The sequence below is a fragment of the Gigantopelta aegis genome, chromosome 15, assembly GCF_016097555.1.
Source record: "Gigantopelta aegis isolate Gae_Host chromosome 15, Gae_host_genome, whole genome shotgun sequence".
NCBI lineage: Eukaryota > Metazoa > Mollusca > Gastropoda > Neomphalida > Peltospiridae > Gigantopelta > Gigantopelta aegis.
The window spans coordinates 7,199,433-7,214,130 of NC_054713.1; the positions used below are offsets into that span (position 1 = coordinate 7,199,433).

The window sequence follows — 14,698 nt, forward strand, 5'->3', positions numbered from 1 at the left end:
GTTAACGACACCACTAGAACACATTGATTTAGTAATCATCGGCTATTGGATGTCAAACATTTGATAACTCTGACATATAGTCTTAGAGAAGAAATCCGCTACATTTTTCCATTACTAGCAAGGGATCTTTCATATGCACCATCCCACATACATGATAACACATACGGCGGCCTTATAAATATATCAGTCGTGGTGCACAGGCTGGATCAAGAAATAGCCCAATTGGCCCACCGGCGGGGATCGATCCCAGACCAACCGCACATCAAGCCAGCACGTTACCACTGGGCTACGTCCCACGTCCTACTTGTTCAACGCTAGGGGCGGGACGTAGCCCAGTGGTACAGCGCTCGCTTGATGCGCGGTCGGTTTGGGATCGATCTCTGTCGGTGGGCCCATTGGGATATTTCTCGTTCCAGCCAGTGCACCACGACTGGTATATCAAAGGCCGTGGTACGTACTACCCTCTCTGTGGGATGGTGCATATAAAAGATCCTTTGCTGCTAATCGGAAAGAGTAGCCCATGAAGTGGCGACAGCGGGTTTCTCAATATCCGTGTGGTCCTTACCCATATGTCTGACGTCATATAACAGTAACTAAAATGTTTTGAGTGCATCATTAAATAAGGCATGTCTTTCTGTTCAACGCTAAGACGAATTGTTCACTAATACAGCATTTTTTTTTTAAATATAATTTAAATTAGAAGTTACTTATGTATTATTATTAAGAATATCCATTTCCATACGTCCGAAGTGTTTCTGTTTGTTTGTTTGGTTTTGGGGTGTGTTTTTTGGTAATACCCCGAAATATATTTTCATGATTCTAAAGCAAAACAACCGTCCATACCTCTGACAAGTAATGGTTATCGAGCCTACCTCTAGTCTATTTTTAGACGGTATTTCCCCGTTTAAACATCACAGACGTAAATTGCACTCTATTAGAACGTAATGCAAAAGTGTTACAGGTTTGTAGATTAACCAAATTTGGAGTCCATATTCACCGGTTGAAACAAAAGCAGGAAGGAAATGTTTTATTTAACGACGCACTCAACACATTTTATTTACGGTTATATAGCATCGGACATATGGCTAAGGACCACACATATATTGAGAGAGGAAACCCGCTGTCGCCACTTTATGGGCTACTCTTTTCGATTAGCAGCAAGGGCTCTTTTATATGCATCATCCCACAGACAAGGTAGTACATACCACAGCATTTGATATACCAGTCGTGATTCACTGGCTGTAGCGAGAAATAGCGAAATGGGCCCACTGACGAGTATCGATCCCAAACCGACCGCGCATCAAGCGAGCGCTGTACCACTGGGCTACTCATCGCCCCTTACGGTTATTTTCGCGTCGGACATATGGTTAAGGACCACACAGACATTGAGGGAAGAAACCCGCCGTCGCCACTTCATGGGCTTATTTTTGATTAGCGGCAAAGGATCTTTTATATGCACGAGCCTTTGAGATACAAGTCGTGGTGCACTGGCTGGAGCGAGAAATAGTCCAATTGGACCACAGGCGGGGATCGTTCCCTAACCGACCGCGCATCAACCGAACGCTTTACCACTCATTGGGCTACGTCTCGCCCCTCCAGATGAAACAATGTTATGCCCCTCTAACACACATTTTAATTTTATTGTCTAAAAGTGCATATTTAATATTCTTCTTTCTCTGCATAAAATATCACTACATATATTCCCCCTTTCCCAGTGTAGCATTTTGTAACGCTAGACCGTTCTAAAATTATGTAACGCTCGTCAATAGCCCCCCCCCCCCCCCACACACACACACACACACACACGCACACTGCTTTCCCTGTCATAATGCCATCAATATTAATCGATATTTCTATTTTTGTATTTGCTTAGTTTTGTTGATAATAAGCACAAAATCGAAAATCGTATCTATTAAAGAACATAAAAAAATAAAAATAAAAATTGCATCAGAAATAAAAATAAGTCAGTTGTTTTAAACATGTTATGTAACTCCCATGACGTGGTGTATTGAATCCCACCATACCCCATGCCCCGCTCAAACCATAACGTAGATACGGCCCCATTATAATCTTCGGGGTCCACTGAAGTGTATCAACCGTGTACAGTTTCCAGTTACCCCGCCCCAGTGCCTCAACATGTACACTTTATGTTAGAACGTGTCTATTTTAAGTTCCAATGTTGCAAATCATTTCTAATCTCTCTCTCTCTCTCTCTCTCTCTCTCTCTCTCTCTCTCTCTCTCTCTCTCTCTCTCTCTCTCTCTCTCTCTCTCCCCCCCTATCTGTCTGTCTATCTGTCTCTCTGTATGTATGTCTATCTGTCTCTGTCTCTGTGTGTGTGTGTCTCTCTCTCTCTGTCTCTGTCTCTCTCTCTCTCGCCTTCTCGGTCTCGCTCCATCTCTCTTTCTCTCAACGTCTCGGTCTCGCTCCATCTCTCTCTCTCTCTCTCTCTCTCTCTCTCTCTCTCTCTCTCTCTCTCTCTCTCTCTCTCTCTCCCTCGCCATCTCGGTCTCGCTCCATTTCTCTCTCTCTCTCTCTCTCCTCTCTCTCTCTCTCTCTCTCTCTCTCTCTCTCTCTCTCTCTCTCCCCCCCTATCTGTCTGTCTGTCTCTCTGTATGTATGTCTATCTGTCTGTCTCTGTGTGTGTGTGTGTCTCTCTCTCTCTCTGTATCTGTCTCTCTCTCTCTCTCTCTCTCTCTCTCTCTCTCTCTCTCTCTCTCTCTCTCTCTCTCTCTCTCTCTCTCTCTCTCTCTCGCCTTCTCGGTCTCGCTCCATCTCTCTTTCTCTCGCCGTCTCGGTCTCGCTCCATCTCTCTCTCTCTCTCTCTTTCTCTCTCTCGCCGCCTCGGTCTCGCTCCATCTCGCTCCATCTCTCTCTCTCTCTCTCTCTCTCTCTCTCTCTCTCTCTCTCTCTCTCTCTCTCTCTCTCTCTCTCTCTCTCTCTCTCTCTCTCTCTCTCTCTCTCTCTCTCTCTCTCTCTCTCCCTCCCCCTCTCTCTCTCTCTCTCGCCGCCTCGGTCTCGCTCCATCTCTCTCTTTCTCTCTCTCTCCTTCTCTGTCTGTCTATCTATCTGTCTGTCTGTCTCTCTCTCTCTCTGTCTCTGTCTGTCTGTCTGTCTCTCTCTCTGTCTCTCTCTCTGTCTCTCTCTCTCTCTCTCTCTCTCTCTCTCTCTCTCTCTCTCTCTCTCACACACACACACACACGCACATTCCGCGTACTGTTAAACAATATTAGAATACAATATATATTATCATATTGAACAGCAATATAACCTAGTCTGTACATTATCTGCATGCTTATCTTATGCCTAAAACTCTATTCATAATACTGTGTTGTGTTTGTGTTTATCTCCGTCAATTTCGCAATAACAATCAGGAAAATAAATATATCTGGTAACAAGGTGACCGAAGTATTTCCTCTGAAAATCGTGAGTACTGGAAGACGCGTGCAATTGGAGAGGCTGGTCTTAAATTACGATTAAAGGGAGACAACCACCTCGTAACACAGTGTTTATATTTCCTCACATTTGCATTACAACTTGTTTTCGTGCTTATATCCAATTAAGGTTCACGCACGCTGTCCTGGGGCACACACACACACACACACACACACACACACACACACACACACACACCTCAGCTATCTGAGCCGTCTGTCCAGGACAATGGGTTAGTTGTTAGCTGTTAGAGAGAAAGAAGAGGATGTAGTGGTCTTACACATACCGATCGAGTCGTTAAAACTCGCTCTGGGTAGGAGCCGGTATCGGGCTGCGAACCCTGTACCTACCAGCCTTATGTCCGATGGCTTAACCACGACACCACGCCTCACATATCTTTCTCAAATAATGTTCGTGCTTATATCCAATTGAGATTCAAGCACACTGTCCTGGGCACACTCATCAGCTATCTGGGTTGTCTGTTCAGGACAGTGGGTTAGTTGTTAGTGGTTAGTAACAGAGAAAAGGGTGTAGTGGTCTTACACCTACCCATTGAGTCATTCAATCTCGCTCTGGGTGGGAGACGGTATCGGGCTGCGAACCCTGTATCTACTAGCCTTATGTCCGATGGCTTAACCTCGACGCCACCGAGGCCGGTATTGCCTCACATTTCATTTTGGGAATCGTTTGTCGAATCCGCACCACCCCCATCACCCCCCTCCCCCCGCCCTGCTCTTACAGATTTTATTTATTTATAATTTTCCAAGGGCAAGACTCGACCCACCCCCTCTCCCAGTCTAAACCCCTCTCTGTATAAATTTCTGCACACTCCATCAAATAATTATTATTCTTGATAGGGTGAATACATCCATAAGCGTACGAGACGGGGGGAGGGGGTGTGGCCGGGGATTACCCCTGCCCCCCACCCCCAAATCCTGGAGAAAATTCTCAAATTTCGGCAAAAACAATAGAGAAATTAGGGCAAAATGAGCTGGCCTGAACACTTTTCACCATATATTTTCATTATTCTATCCAAAATATTAATGGTAATCCATGTAAAAATGCGTTGCGATTCGTTTGCATGTTTAATTTAAAAAAATGTCCTCTCCCATCTCCTTAAAGTGCAGATATATGATGTATTGAGCTATATCAATCAACATATTATTTGTGCAAAAGACTGAAAACTTGTCGCCGTGGGGCCTGGTGTTGGAGAAAAATCCTCAAAAAGTCGAGATATTCGGGCAAAATGAGCTGTCCTGAAACTTTTTCACCATGTATTTCCATCATTCTAGCAACAATATTGGTTCCATGTAAAAATGCATAGTGATTAGTTTGCAAACCTATGTAACTATAAGGCAGTTGGGTAATTTTGGTAGTTTTATTTAATTCGAGCACACACACACACTATAAAAATGGGAGCCAGTACAAGTATTACGAGTAGAATTATGGTAATACATTGTGAAAAGTTTCAGACCAGAATATTTTTTCCCGAATATATCCATAGTTTTTACCAGAAATCGAAGATTTGTTCCACACACTCGTCTCGTATGCTTATGTCACATTCGCATCCGGGCCTGTTAAAGTGTTCGCAGCTTGATATTGCATAATAAATCACTGCTACATAATATTAAGCACGCATGAACAAGTACAACGTAGTAATATACCCGCAACAATTACCGGACAACAAATCCGCGCTTAGTAACCACCTACACGTTAAAACGTTTTTATTTTTAATCTGCTCCAACAAGCTTACTTACCACAAATCAAGTTTTACCGTTATCGATCGCTAGAAACTACTGCCGCAAGCCGGACGGGTGACCAATCAGACGGCGCGTATACTGCTGGTTTCTCCGTGTTGCTAGCAGTCGAAGTCGCATAGCGCTGTTGACATTCACAACCGGTAGTTGGCCAAAGAAATTATTACAAGACACAAAGTAAGTGTCCTAAAGTTACTGTTACATGTGTATAATAGTTATTATATTAATGGTTTGTGTGGTATTTTGTACTGGTTGTAGCAGTCTAGTTGATGAGAGCACTAAAATCGTCTGATGGGGTGTGCCGGTTAACATTGTAACATGTAAGGCCTAGTTACGGTATCGTACCGGAAACGTCTGTTATAGGTGCGTTCAGTTGATGCAAACGCTTCGTGGCGCTACGGAACTGTTGGTAAACTGTTTGTAACTTTTAAAAATGGATTTATGTAGTAATTGTAAATGAAGGCGAAAGGACATGAACCATATAAATCGTTAGAGGGACAGACCATAGTTTCAACACGTGAAAATTAACACAAGTTTAGTTAATCTACAAACCTATAACATTTGGATAAACTTACAATTGAGTGAAACACGAGTCTTTGACTTTGAAATGGTGAAATACCCTCTAAAAATAGACTAAAACTCGACTCCATAACTGTTACTTCTCAGACGCACGTGCGTTTTTAAAAATACGATAAATGCATTTTGTGAAACTTAAAACACCAGGAAGACCAAAAACACTTCGAATGAGGAGTGGGCGGTGTGACCCGTAAATGAGTTACATAATTTTTGTAATTATTTGAGGTCAGATTCGTGTTCGAGACAATTGAAAAGTTCCGAGAAACAGTTAATTCTGACCTGGTCAGACCGTCAATCTCTACGTAGCTTTGACCGGTGTGTACGATTAGAGGGTTTATCACCAGGCGATCGATCGTACGCAACCACAGACCACATAAGTCACAGTTATCTCCCGTACTTCCCTTCTGGTGACTTACTCAGTCATACGGTGTGAAGGAAACTCTCCTGCATGACTGTTAATCAAGGATTAACATTAAATGATTTTTCCTTTCCTCATGTGTGTGTCTACACATCACTATGTAATTGTCTTATTGTATTATATTGTATTTGTTTAGGAGTACCTAGTGAGTTGGTAAACTTGTTCCTAATCCTTTTATTGTTTATGCAGAAAATTATGTTCAGGGGACTAGTTGACTAAACTCATGCAAATTTGCGATCTCGCAGTGCAATGCTAAAAGACTTGCAAAGAGGATGCTTTGTTGTCTAGCAGAGCCTAAGAGAGCTTTATGAACTAGGCCCCTGGTATATTATTCATAGAAAATCTTAAAGGGACATTCCTGAGTTTGCTGCAATTTTTTAAGATGTTATCGACTAACAGAGACTTTCTAACTATTGCAATTACATATCAAATATATTTTTCTACATAAAATATTAGTGGCTGTATATTAAACGTGTTTCTGAACGTTCTAATATTTGTACTAGGTTAAATTTCATTTTATTTCCTCTTTTTTTTTTTCTTTTTTTTTCGTACGCATGAAATTATTTGAAGACGAAATCCAGTTTGGGCTTCTTACAAATTTTAAGACGACCAGAAATACATTGAATGTACAGACAGACACTGATATTCTAAACAAGAAAATATATTTGATATGTAAGTTTAATCGTAGAAATAGTTTATTAGTCGGAAACATCTTACAATGCAGCAAACTCAGGAATGTCCCTTTAAGGCAGAGATGAATAATATTTTACTTGTGGAATGCAGTAAATTGCATTTCAAGACATCTAGTTTTCAATATTGCATGTGGAAGTATACCCTTGAACCCCTTAGAAAATTTGCTTTGCGGCCTCGATCTCAGTCATCCCCCCCCCCCCCCCCCCCCCCCAATATTTACTTGGTTCCGCCACGCCTGTGTGTTTTCAAGTAATCAAAGGACTTAACCTCTATAGTAATTTTTTTATAATTAATCATTTTTAGTTATTTCCATTCCATTCCATTCCGTGTTGCCCAGAGTATAGTATTAAATACCGACTTAAGTATTTTAAATAAAAAAAACACCGGCCTCGATGGTGTAGTGGTTAAGCGATAGGTACTGAGTTCGCATCCCAGTGTCGGCTCCCACGCAGAACGAGTTCAACTTAAGTTTGACTTATAAGTGTAAGGCCACTGCACCCTCTTCTCTCTCACTTCGACGCCATATAACTGTAAATAAAATGTGTTGAGTGCGTCGTTAAATAAACCATTTCTTTTCTCTCTCACTAACCACTAACAACTAACCCGTTGTCCTGGACACACAGTTCAGATAGCTGAGGTGTGTACCCAGGACAGCGTACTTGAACCTTAATGGGATATAAGCACGAAAATAAGTAGGAAAGAAAATTTGAAGAAGAAAAAAAACCCCATCATAATCCTCTTGCAGTGTTTTCAGGAAACATTTTACTTTACAGACAGGAAACTAACAGATATGTGTTTGTTTTTTCCCCTTACTGATTAATATTCCTGTTTATGCTTCTGTATTTTCAGAATGGCGGAACGAAAGGCAGTGATCAAGAACGCCGACATGTCGGAGGAGATGCAACAAGACGCCGTGGACTGCTCCACGCAGGCGATCGAGAAGTACAACATCGAGAAGGACATTGCCGCCTTCATCAAGAAAGAGTTCGACAAGAAGTACAACCCAACATGGCACTGCATTGTGGGAAGGAACTACGGAAGTTACGTCACCCACGAAACAAAGCATTTTATTTATTTCTATTTGGGACAGGTTGCGATCTTGTTATTCAAGTCTGGTTGAAGGATGTGATTGAGAGATGCCTCGCTACGGGAAGGACCAAATAAACAGTCATGAATCTCGGGATTAAACGAATGAATGGAGTTTAAATGTATCTGATGTGATACTTGAAGAAGGAAAACAAATTTGTTAAGATGAAGTGACAATGTTATAGTAATATGAATGGCGTTTCTTCCGTGGATTTCTTTTACTTTATTTTCATTTTTTTTTTTTTTTTTACTGTATTCTAGAACTTGAATTTATATTCGTACTTGCTTTCTGTGTGGACGTTTTCATTTTCTTGTGTAATATTTATAACATGTCTTGACTGTGATAACATACGGTAGAACATACAGGGGACGATATTTCAAATTTTAGGTAACCAGAACGTAGTTCATCTAGGTAACCTATTGTTTGAACACACGAATTTATATTTGCATAGAGCATAGAATTCTGCTGATTGAAAGGTTTGCTTACTGTGATAGCATATGGTGGAATAGAAAACGATATTTCAAAATCTTAGGTAACCAGAACGTAGTTCACCTAAGTAACCGATTGTTTGGTCACACGAATTTATGTTTGCATAGCGAATATAATTTTGCTGATTGAAAGGTTTGCTTACTGTGATAGGATACGGTTGAGCAGGGGACTGATTGTTTGGTCAAGCGAATTTTATTTGCATAGCGATTAGGATTTTGCTGATTCTGAAGTTTGCAACTTTTAATATTAGAATGCAAAGGTTCGCCACGTAATCGATCGGTTGATCGCGTGAATTTGAAGTTGCGTAACCGTCACGCGAACAGAACGACGGTTCTTGTGAAATATTGTGCCCTGGTGGAATCGATCAAAACTTCGATGTGCTCGTTGCTTACTTTTGCTTACGTCTTCGTGTCGCTAGCTTGTGATGAACTTGCCAACACACTTCTGCAAAAGCAGCGCCGGTTGGTTGGAAGTTGAGAAGGATTGCTCCGCTTGTATATTTTGTTATTGTTATCGAAAAAAATAAATCGGTATTGTTTAAGACCCTTGTTGTTTTTATTTGACATTACAGTAAATTTGTCTTTGTATAACGACAACACTAGAGCACATTGATGAATTAATCATCGGCTATTGGATGTCAAACATTTGGTAATTCTGGTAGTCACCGAAGGAAACCCGCTACATGTTTCGTAATGCAGCAAGAGATATTTTTATATGCCACAGACAGAAAAGCACATATCACGCCTTTTGACCAGTGGTGCACTGGATGGAATGAGAAAATCCCAATCGGTTGAATGGATCCACCGAGGTGGGTTCGATCCTGCGACGCAAGCATCTCAAGTGAACACTCAACCGACTGAGCTACATTCCGTTCCGACATTACCATATGACATATTGTTGAATGGAACTTACGGAACCCAGAAATCCGGGGGGGGGGGGGGGGGGGGGTTGTTCAGTCGGTTGATAAAGTTTGTCTTGTTTAACGACACCACTAAAGCATATTGATTACTTAATCATCGGCTATTGGATGTCAAACATCTGGTAATTCTGACATGGTCTTAGAGAGGAAAACCGCTTCATGTTTCCATTCGCAGCGAGGGATCTTTAGATGGACCATCCCACACACAGGATAGCACATACCACGGCCTTTGATATACCAGTCGTGGTGCACTGGCTAGAACGAGAGCTAGCCCAATGGGCCCACCGACGGGAATCGATCACAGACCGACCGCGCATCAAGCTACGTCTCGCCCTTGTTACTATTGTCGTCTATGAGATTTGATTTGGTGGTACACACCCTGAAACAGTTACGGTACGTACCTCTCATTTCTTGTTTAGGTTTCGCTACACAGATGTCATCTGCCATTGAAATCCATGTTAAATTGCCCAAGTTCAAACGAAGATTGCTAATAGAACGGGTTCTCGTTGGCACTAACAAGATACACCATTGCGAACATACATTATATAAGCATTTATTTTCACTCCAAAATTGAGAACTTTTCCGTCTCAGTTTTTTGCTCTATGACCGCATCTGGCTGTAGTACCGGTCCGAACAGGTGGTTCATTAACCGATTCACCCCGGCTGTCACTTGCGCTGTATACCCATGTCCCAAAAGGTTGATGCACAATATTACAAAATAACATGGGCAAAATACAGCCAGAAGGCTTACCATTAAACATACATATTGTTTTAATTCTTCACCATTTCCTAGAAGTGAATATGTAAACCATAACGTGTCACAATTAGGAACTATAGTGGACGTGATCAATCAACTCTCACCCGGAAGTGATCTGTGTAGTGAGACCTTAGTCTGGGGCGGAATATAGTATTCTAAAAAAAAAATTCAGCTGTCAATCTTTCACGTCACGGGGGCGGAACGTAGCCCAGTGGTAAAGGCCGTGGTATGTGTTATCCTGTCTATGGGATGGTGCATATCTAATATCCCTTGCTGCTAATCGAAAAGAGTAGCCCATGAAGTGGCGACCGCGGGTTTCCTCCCTCAATATCTGTGTGGTCCTTAACCATATAACTGTGCATACGATGTGTTGAGTGTGTCGTTAAATAAAACATTTCCTTCCTTCCTTTCACTTGAGTTGTTACTCATCGTTGGATCGATCGCGTTCAAAGGTGTTGCTGTTGTTGCAGTTTGTGGGTTGTTGTTTTTTCTTCAGTTATAAATAGTGCACTTGACTGGTGCATGTATCCAGCGGCCTTGGTATGTACTGTCCTGCCTACGAAGGTACATATAAAAGAGCATTGGCTGCATTTCGTTAGGTGCACATGTACAGCGGGTTTATGTTAAAGTGTTTTATTTTGTTTAACGACAGCACTAGAGTACATTGATTTATTAATCATCGGCTGTTGGATATCAAACATATGGTAATTCTGACTCGTAGTCATCAGAGGAAACCCGTTACATTTCCCCTAATGCAGCAAGGGATCTTTTATATGCACTTTCTCACAAACAGAAAAGCACACACCGTGGCCTTTGACCAGATGTGGTGCACTGGTTGGAATGAGAAAAAATCCAATCACTTGAATGGATCCGTCGAGGTGGTTCGATCCTCCGACGCAAAACACCCCAAGCGAACACTCAATCGACTAAGCTAAATTTCGCCCCGTCATTACACTATGACAGATTGTTAAATGAAGGGTGGGGAGGGGGAGGGTTAGCTCAGTCAGTTGATATAGTCTGTTTTGCTTAACGATACCACTAGAGCACATTGATTAATTAATCATCGCCTATTGGATGTAAAACATTTGGTAATTTTGACAGTCTTAGACAGGAAACCCGCTACATTTTTCCATTAGTAGCTAGGGATCTGTAATATGCACCCTCCCACAGACAGGATAGCACATACCACAGCCTTTGATATACCAGTCGTGATGTACTAGCTGGGACGAGAAATAGGCCAATGGGCCCACCGACGGGACACTTTATGTTAAAGTCCTAAACATAACCACCTCAAGAAAAGGAAAAATAATAATTCAGTAGGGACAAACTTAATCATTTTAACTTATTGAATATCATCTTAATATATGTGCACTGTGTCAACGATACCCAGAATCATAAATATAAATACTACCACACATCACGCAAGGGTATAAAATTAAGAATGGAATCTTTCATTGCTCACTTTATTTATTTATTTCAACTTATTTTCGTGCTTATATCCAATTAAGGTTCAAGCACGCTGTCCTGGGCATACACCTCAGCTATTTGGGTTGTCTGACCAAGACAGTGGGTTAGTTGTTAGTTGGTTAGTGGTTAGTGAGAAAGAAGAGGGTGTAGTGGTCTTACACCTACCCGCTGAGTCCTTAAGAACTCGCTCTGGGTGGGAGCCAGTACCGGGCTGCGAACCCTGTATCTACCAGCCTGCAGTCTGATGGCTTAACCACTGCGCCACTTTAAATACAACCACAGGGGCGGATCTAACGGAGGAACGTACGTATAAATATATATTTATATTCACGTGCCTTTTTTTATTGCAAAAATTCATTGGGTTGCTCTTTTCACGAGTTGGTTCTTGTACCCATTTCCCCTTACCCTTTCACCTCCACTATATATTTTCTGAATTCGACCCTAAACAACCACCCGTACCAGTAGTACCGCACGAAATGATGTATAATGATACACTCAATCATAGCAATAAACCTTTTTTTATGGGGGTGGGGGGTGGGGTGCAATTTCAAAAAGGCTTCATGCATGTTTCAAGAATTATGATGGTATTAGCCACACTGGTATTAAATAATACAGCCCCAATGAAACAATATTTTATGATATTTAACGACTGCCAAATAAAGCCTATCATATATCGTTAGTGGCAGCATTAACTGCTCTGTTGAATTCGGGGCGGGACGTAGTCGAGTGGTAGAGCATCCCCTTGATGCGCGGTCGGTCTAGGATCGACCCCTGTGGGTGGGCCCCTTGAGCTATTTCTCGTTCCAGCCAGTGCACCACGACTGGTATATCAAAGGCCGTGGTATGTTCTATCCTATCTATGAGAAGGTGCATATAAAGAACCCCATGCTACTAATGAGAAAATGTAGCGGGTTTCCTCTCTAATACTCATGTCAAAATTATCAAATGTTTGACATCCAATAGCCTATGATGGATACATCAATGTGCTCTATCCCAGACAGGATAGCACATACCACGGCCTTTGGTATATAATTCGTGGTGCATTATGGGCCCACCGACGGGGATCGATCCTAAACTGCCTGCGCATCAGGCGAACGCTTTACAACCGGGCTACGTCCCGCCCTCACTAAACATTGTGCCCCCCTACCACCACCACTCAAGACATTCTTCCTAAAAATATATGCTTTTTATAATCGATTTTTTGTTCTCTCGTTAAATTTAGGATATCGTGTAATTGGTTGTAACAGGTTGTATTGCATAATGACAAACACATATCATACTAGTATGTATAAATGGTTTACACAGCATTTAATTTGAGTCGTGTGTTTTAAACTCGCAGACCCTAGTTTTAGCACGTGGAAGTGTATACCAAGTTTGGTTAATCTACAGACCTGTACCGCACCGGTGGGGTGGGGTGGGGGTGGGGGGGGGGGGTGCTATTTCTCACTCTAGCCAGTGCAACACGACTGGTACATCAAAGGCCGTGGTATGTGCTATCATGTCTATTGGATGGTGCATATAAAAGATCCCTTGCTGCTAATCGAAAAGAGTAGCCTATGAAGTGGCGACAGCGGGTTTCTTCTCAATATCTGTGTGGTCCTTAACAATATAACCGTAAATAAAATGTGTTGAGTGCTTCGTTAAATAAAACATTTCCTTTGATAAAACATTTCCTGTGCACCGCACCTGGATAAAATTAAAATAGAGGCAAGAAATAGCCTCTAGCGTTGAAACGAGGAAATACATCTGAGAGGTACGTGCGTTCTTTAGAATTATTAGAAACACCACCGATGGTTAAGCCATCGGACATACGGCTGATAGGTATAGGGTTCGTAGCCCGGTACCGTCTCCCATCCAGAGAGAGTTTTAGCGACTCGATGGGTAGGTGTAAAACCACATCATCTTCTCTCTCACTAACCACTAACCCACTGTTCAGGACAGACAGCACAGATAGCTAAGTTCGCGTATGTGTGTGTGCCCAGGACAGCTTGCTTAAACCTTAATTGGATATAAGCACGAAAATAAGTTGAAATGGAAATTAGAAACACCAGAATGATCAGAAACACTTCGGATGTACGGAAATGGAAAATCTAAACAATAAATTCTAAGTAATCATAAATGTTTATGAATAATTTTAATTGTTAAAAAGTATGTTAGTACAAAATCTACAATGACAGCACTCATTGCAGTCCCTTTACCCCCCCCCCCCCCCCCACGACTAGGACTGTACAGGTAAGAAATATAACTCTGTCGTGATAATGGATGGAAATCTTTTATGTAACGACGCACTCAACACATTTTATTTAGTTATATGGCGTCAGACATATGGTTAAGGACCACAGATATTGAGGGAGGAAACCCGCTGTTGCCACTTCATGGGCTAATCTTTTCGATTAGCAACAAGGGATATTTTATATGTACCATCCCACAGACAGGATAGCACATACCACATCCTGTGTTATACAAGTCGTGGTGCACTGATTTATTAATTATCGGCTATTGCGTGTCAAACATTTGGTAATTCTGACTTAGTCAATAGTGTAAACCCGCTACATTGTTCTTAATGCAGCAAGGGATCTTTTATATGCACTTTTCCACAGTCAGGAAAGTATATACCACGGCTTTTGACCAGTTGTGGTGCACTGGTTGGAACGAGAAAAAACCAATCAGTTGAACGGATCCACTGAGGTGGTTCGATCCTGCGACGCAAGCATCTCAATCGAGCGCTCAACCGACTTAACTAGATCCCGCCTCCGCCCCGCTAATAGAATCGTGTTCGAAATCCAACAGCAGATGGTTAATATATCAGCATGCTCTAATGTCGTAAAACGAACGACAAATCTTTTTTTAAAGGGACATTCCTGAGTTTGCTGCATTGTAAGATGTTTCCGACTAATAAAATATTTCAGAAACAGGTCTAATATACAGCTACTAATATTTTGTGCATAAAATATATTTGATATGTAATTAGTAATTACAATCGTTAGAAAGGCTCCGTTAGTCGACAACATCTTAAACATTGCAGCAAACTCAGGAATGTCCCTTTTTAAAAACAAATTGTAACTTTTATCACTTAATAATTATAAACCACAGACTATAAA

At 41.7% G+C, this 14,698-nt stretch overlaps 1 protein-coding gene across 1 annotated transcript; it reads left to right on the forward strand.

The window, feature by feature from the left end:
* Positions 1–5,263: 5,263 nt before the first annotated feature.
* On the forward strand, positions 5,264–8,995 carry LOC121389985 (dynein light chain 2, cytoplasmic-like). Its single transcript, XM_041521676.1, has 2 exons — positions 5,264–5,368; positions 7,728–8,995. The coding sequence occupies exon 2, from the start codon at positions 7,729–7,731 to the stop codon at positions 7,996–7,998; it is 270 nt and encodes an 89-aa protein (XP_041377610.1). The 5' UTR covers positions 5,264–5,368; position 7,728; the 3' UTR covers positions 7,999–8,995.
* The last annotated feature ends 5,703 nt before the right edge of the window (positions 8,996–14,698 follow it).

Coding starts and splice junctions, on each gene's coding strand:
- LOC121389985 (XM_041521676.1), top strand. CDS start 7,729: ATGGCGGAACGAAAGGCAGTGATCAAGAACGCCGACATGTCGGAGGAG.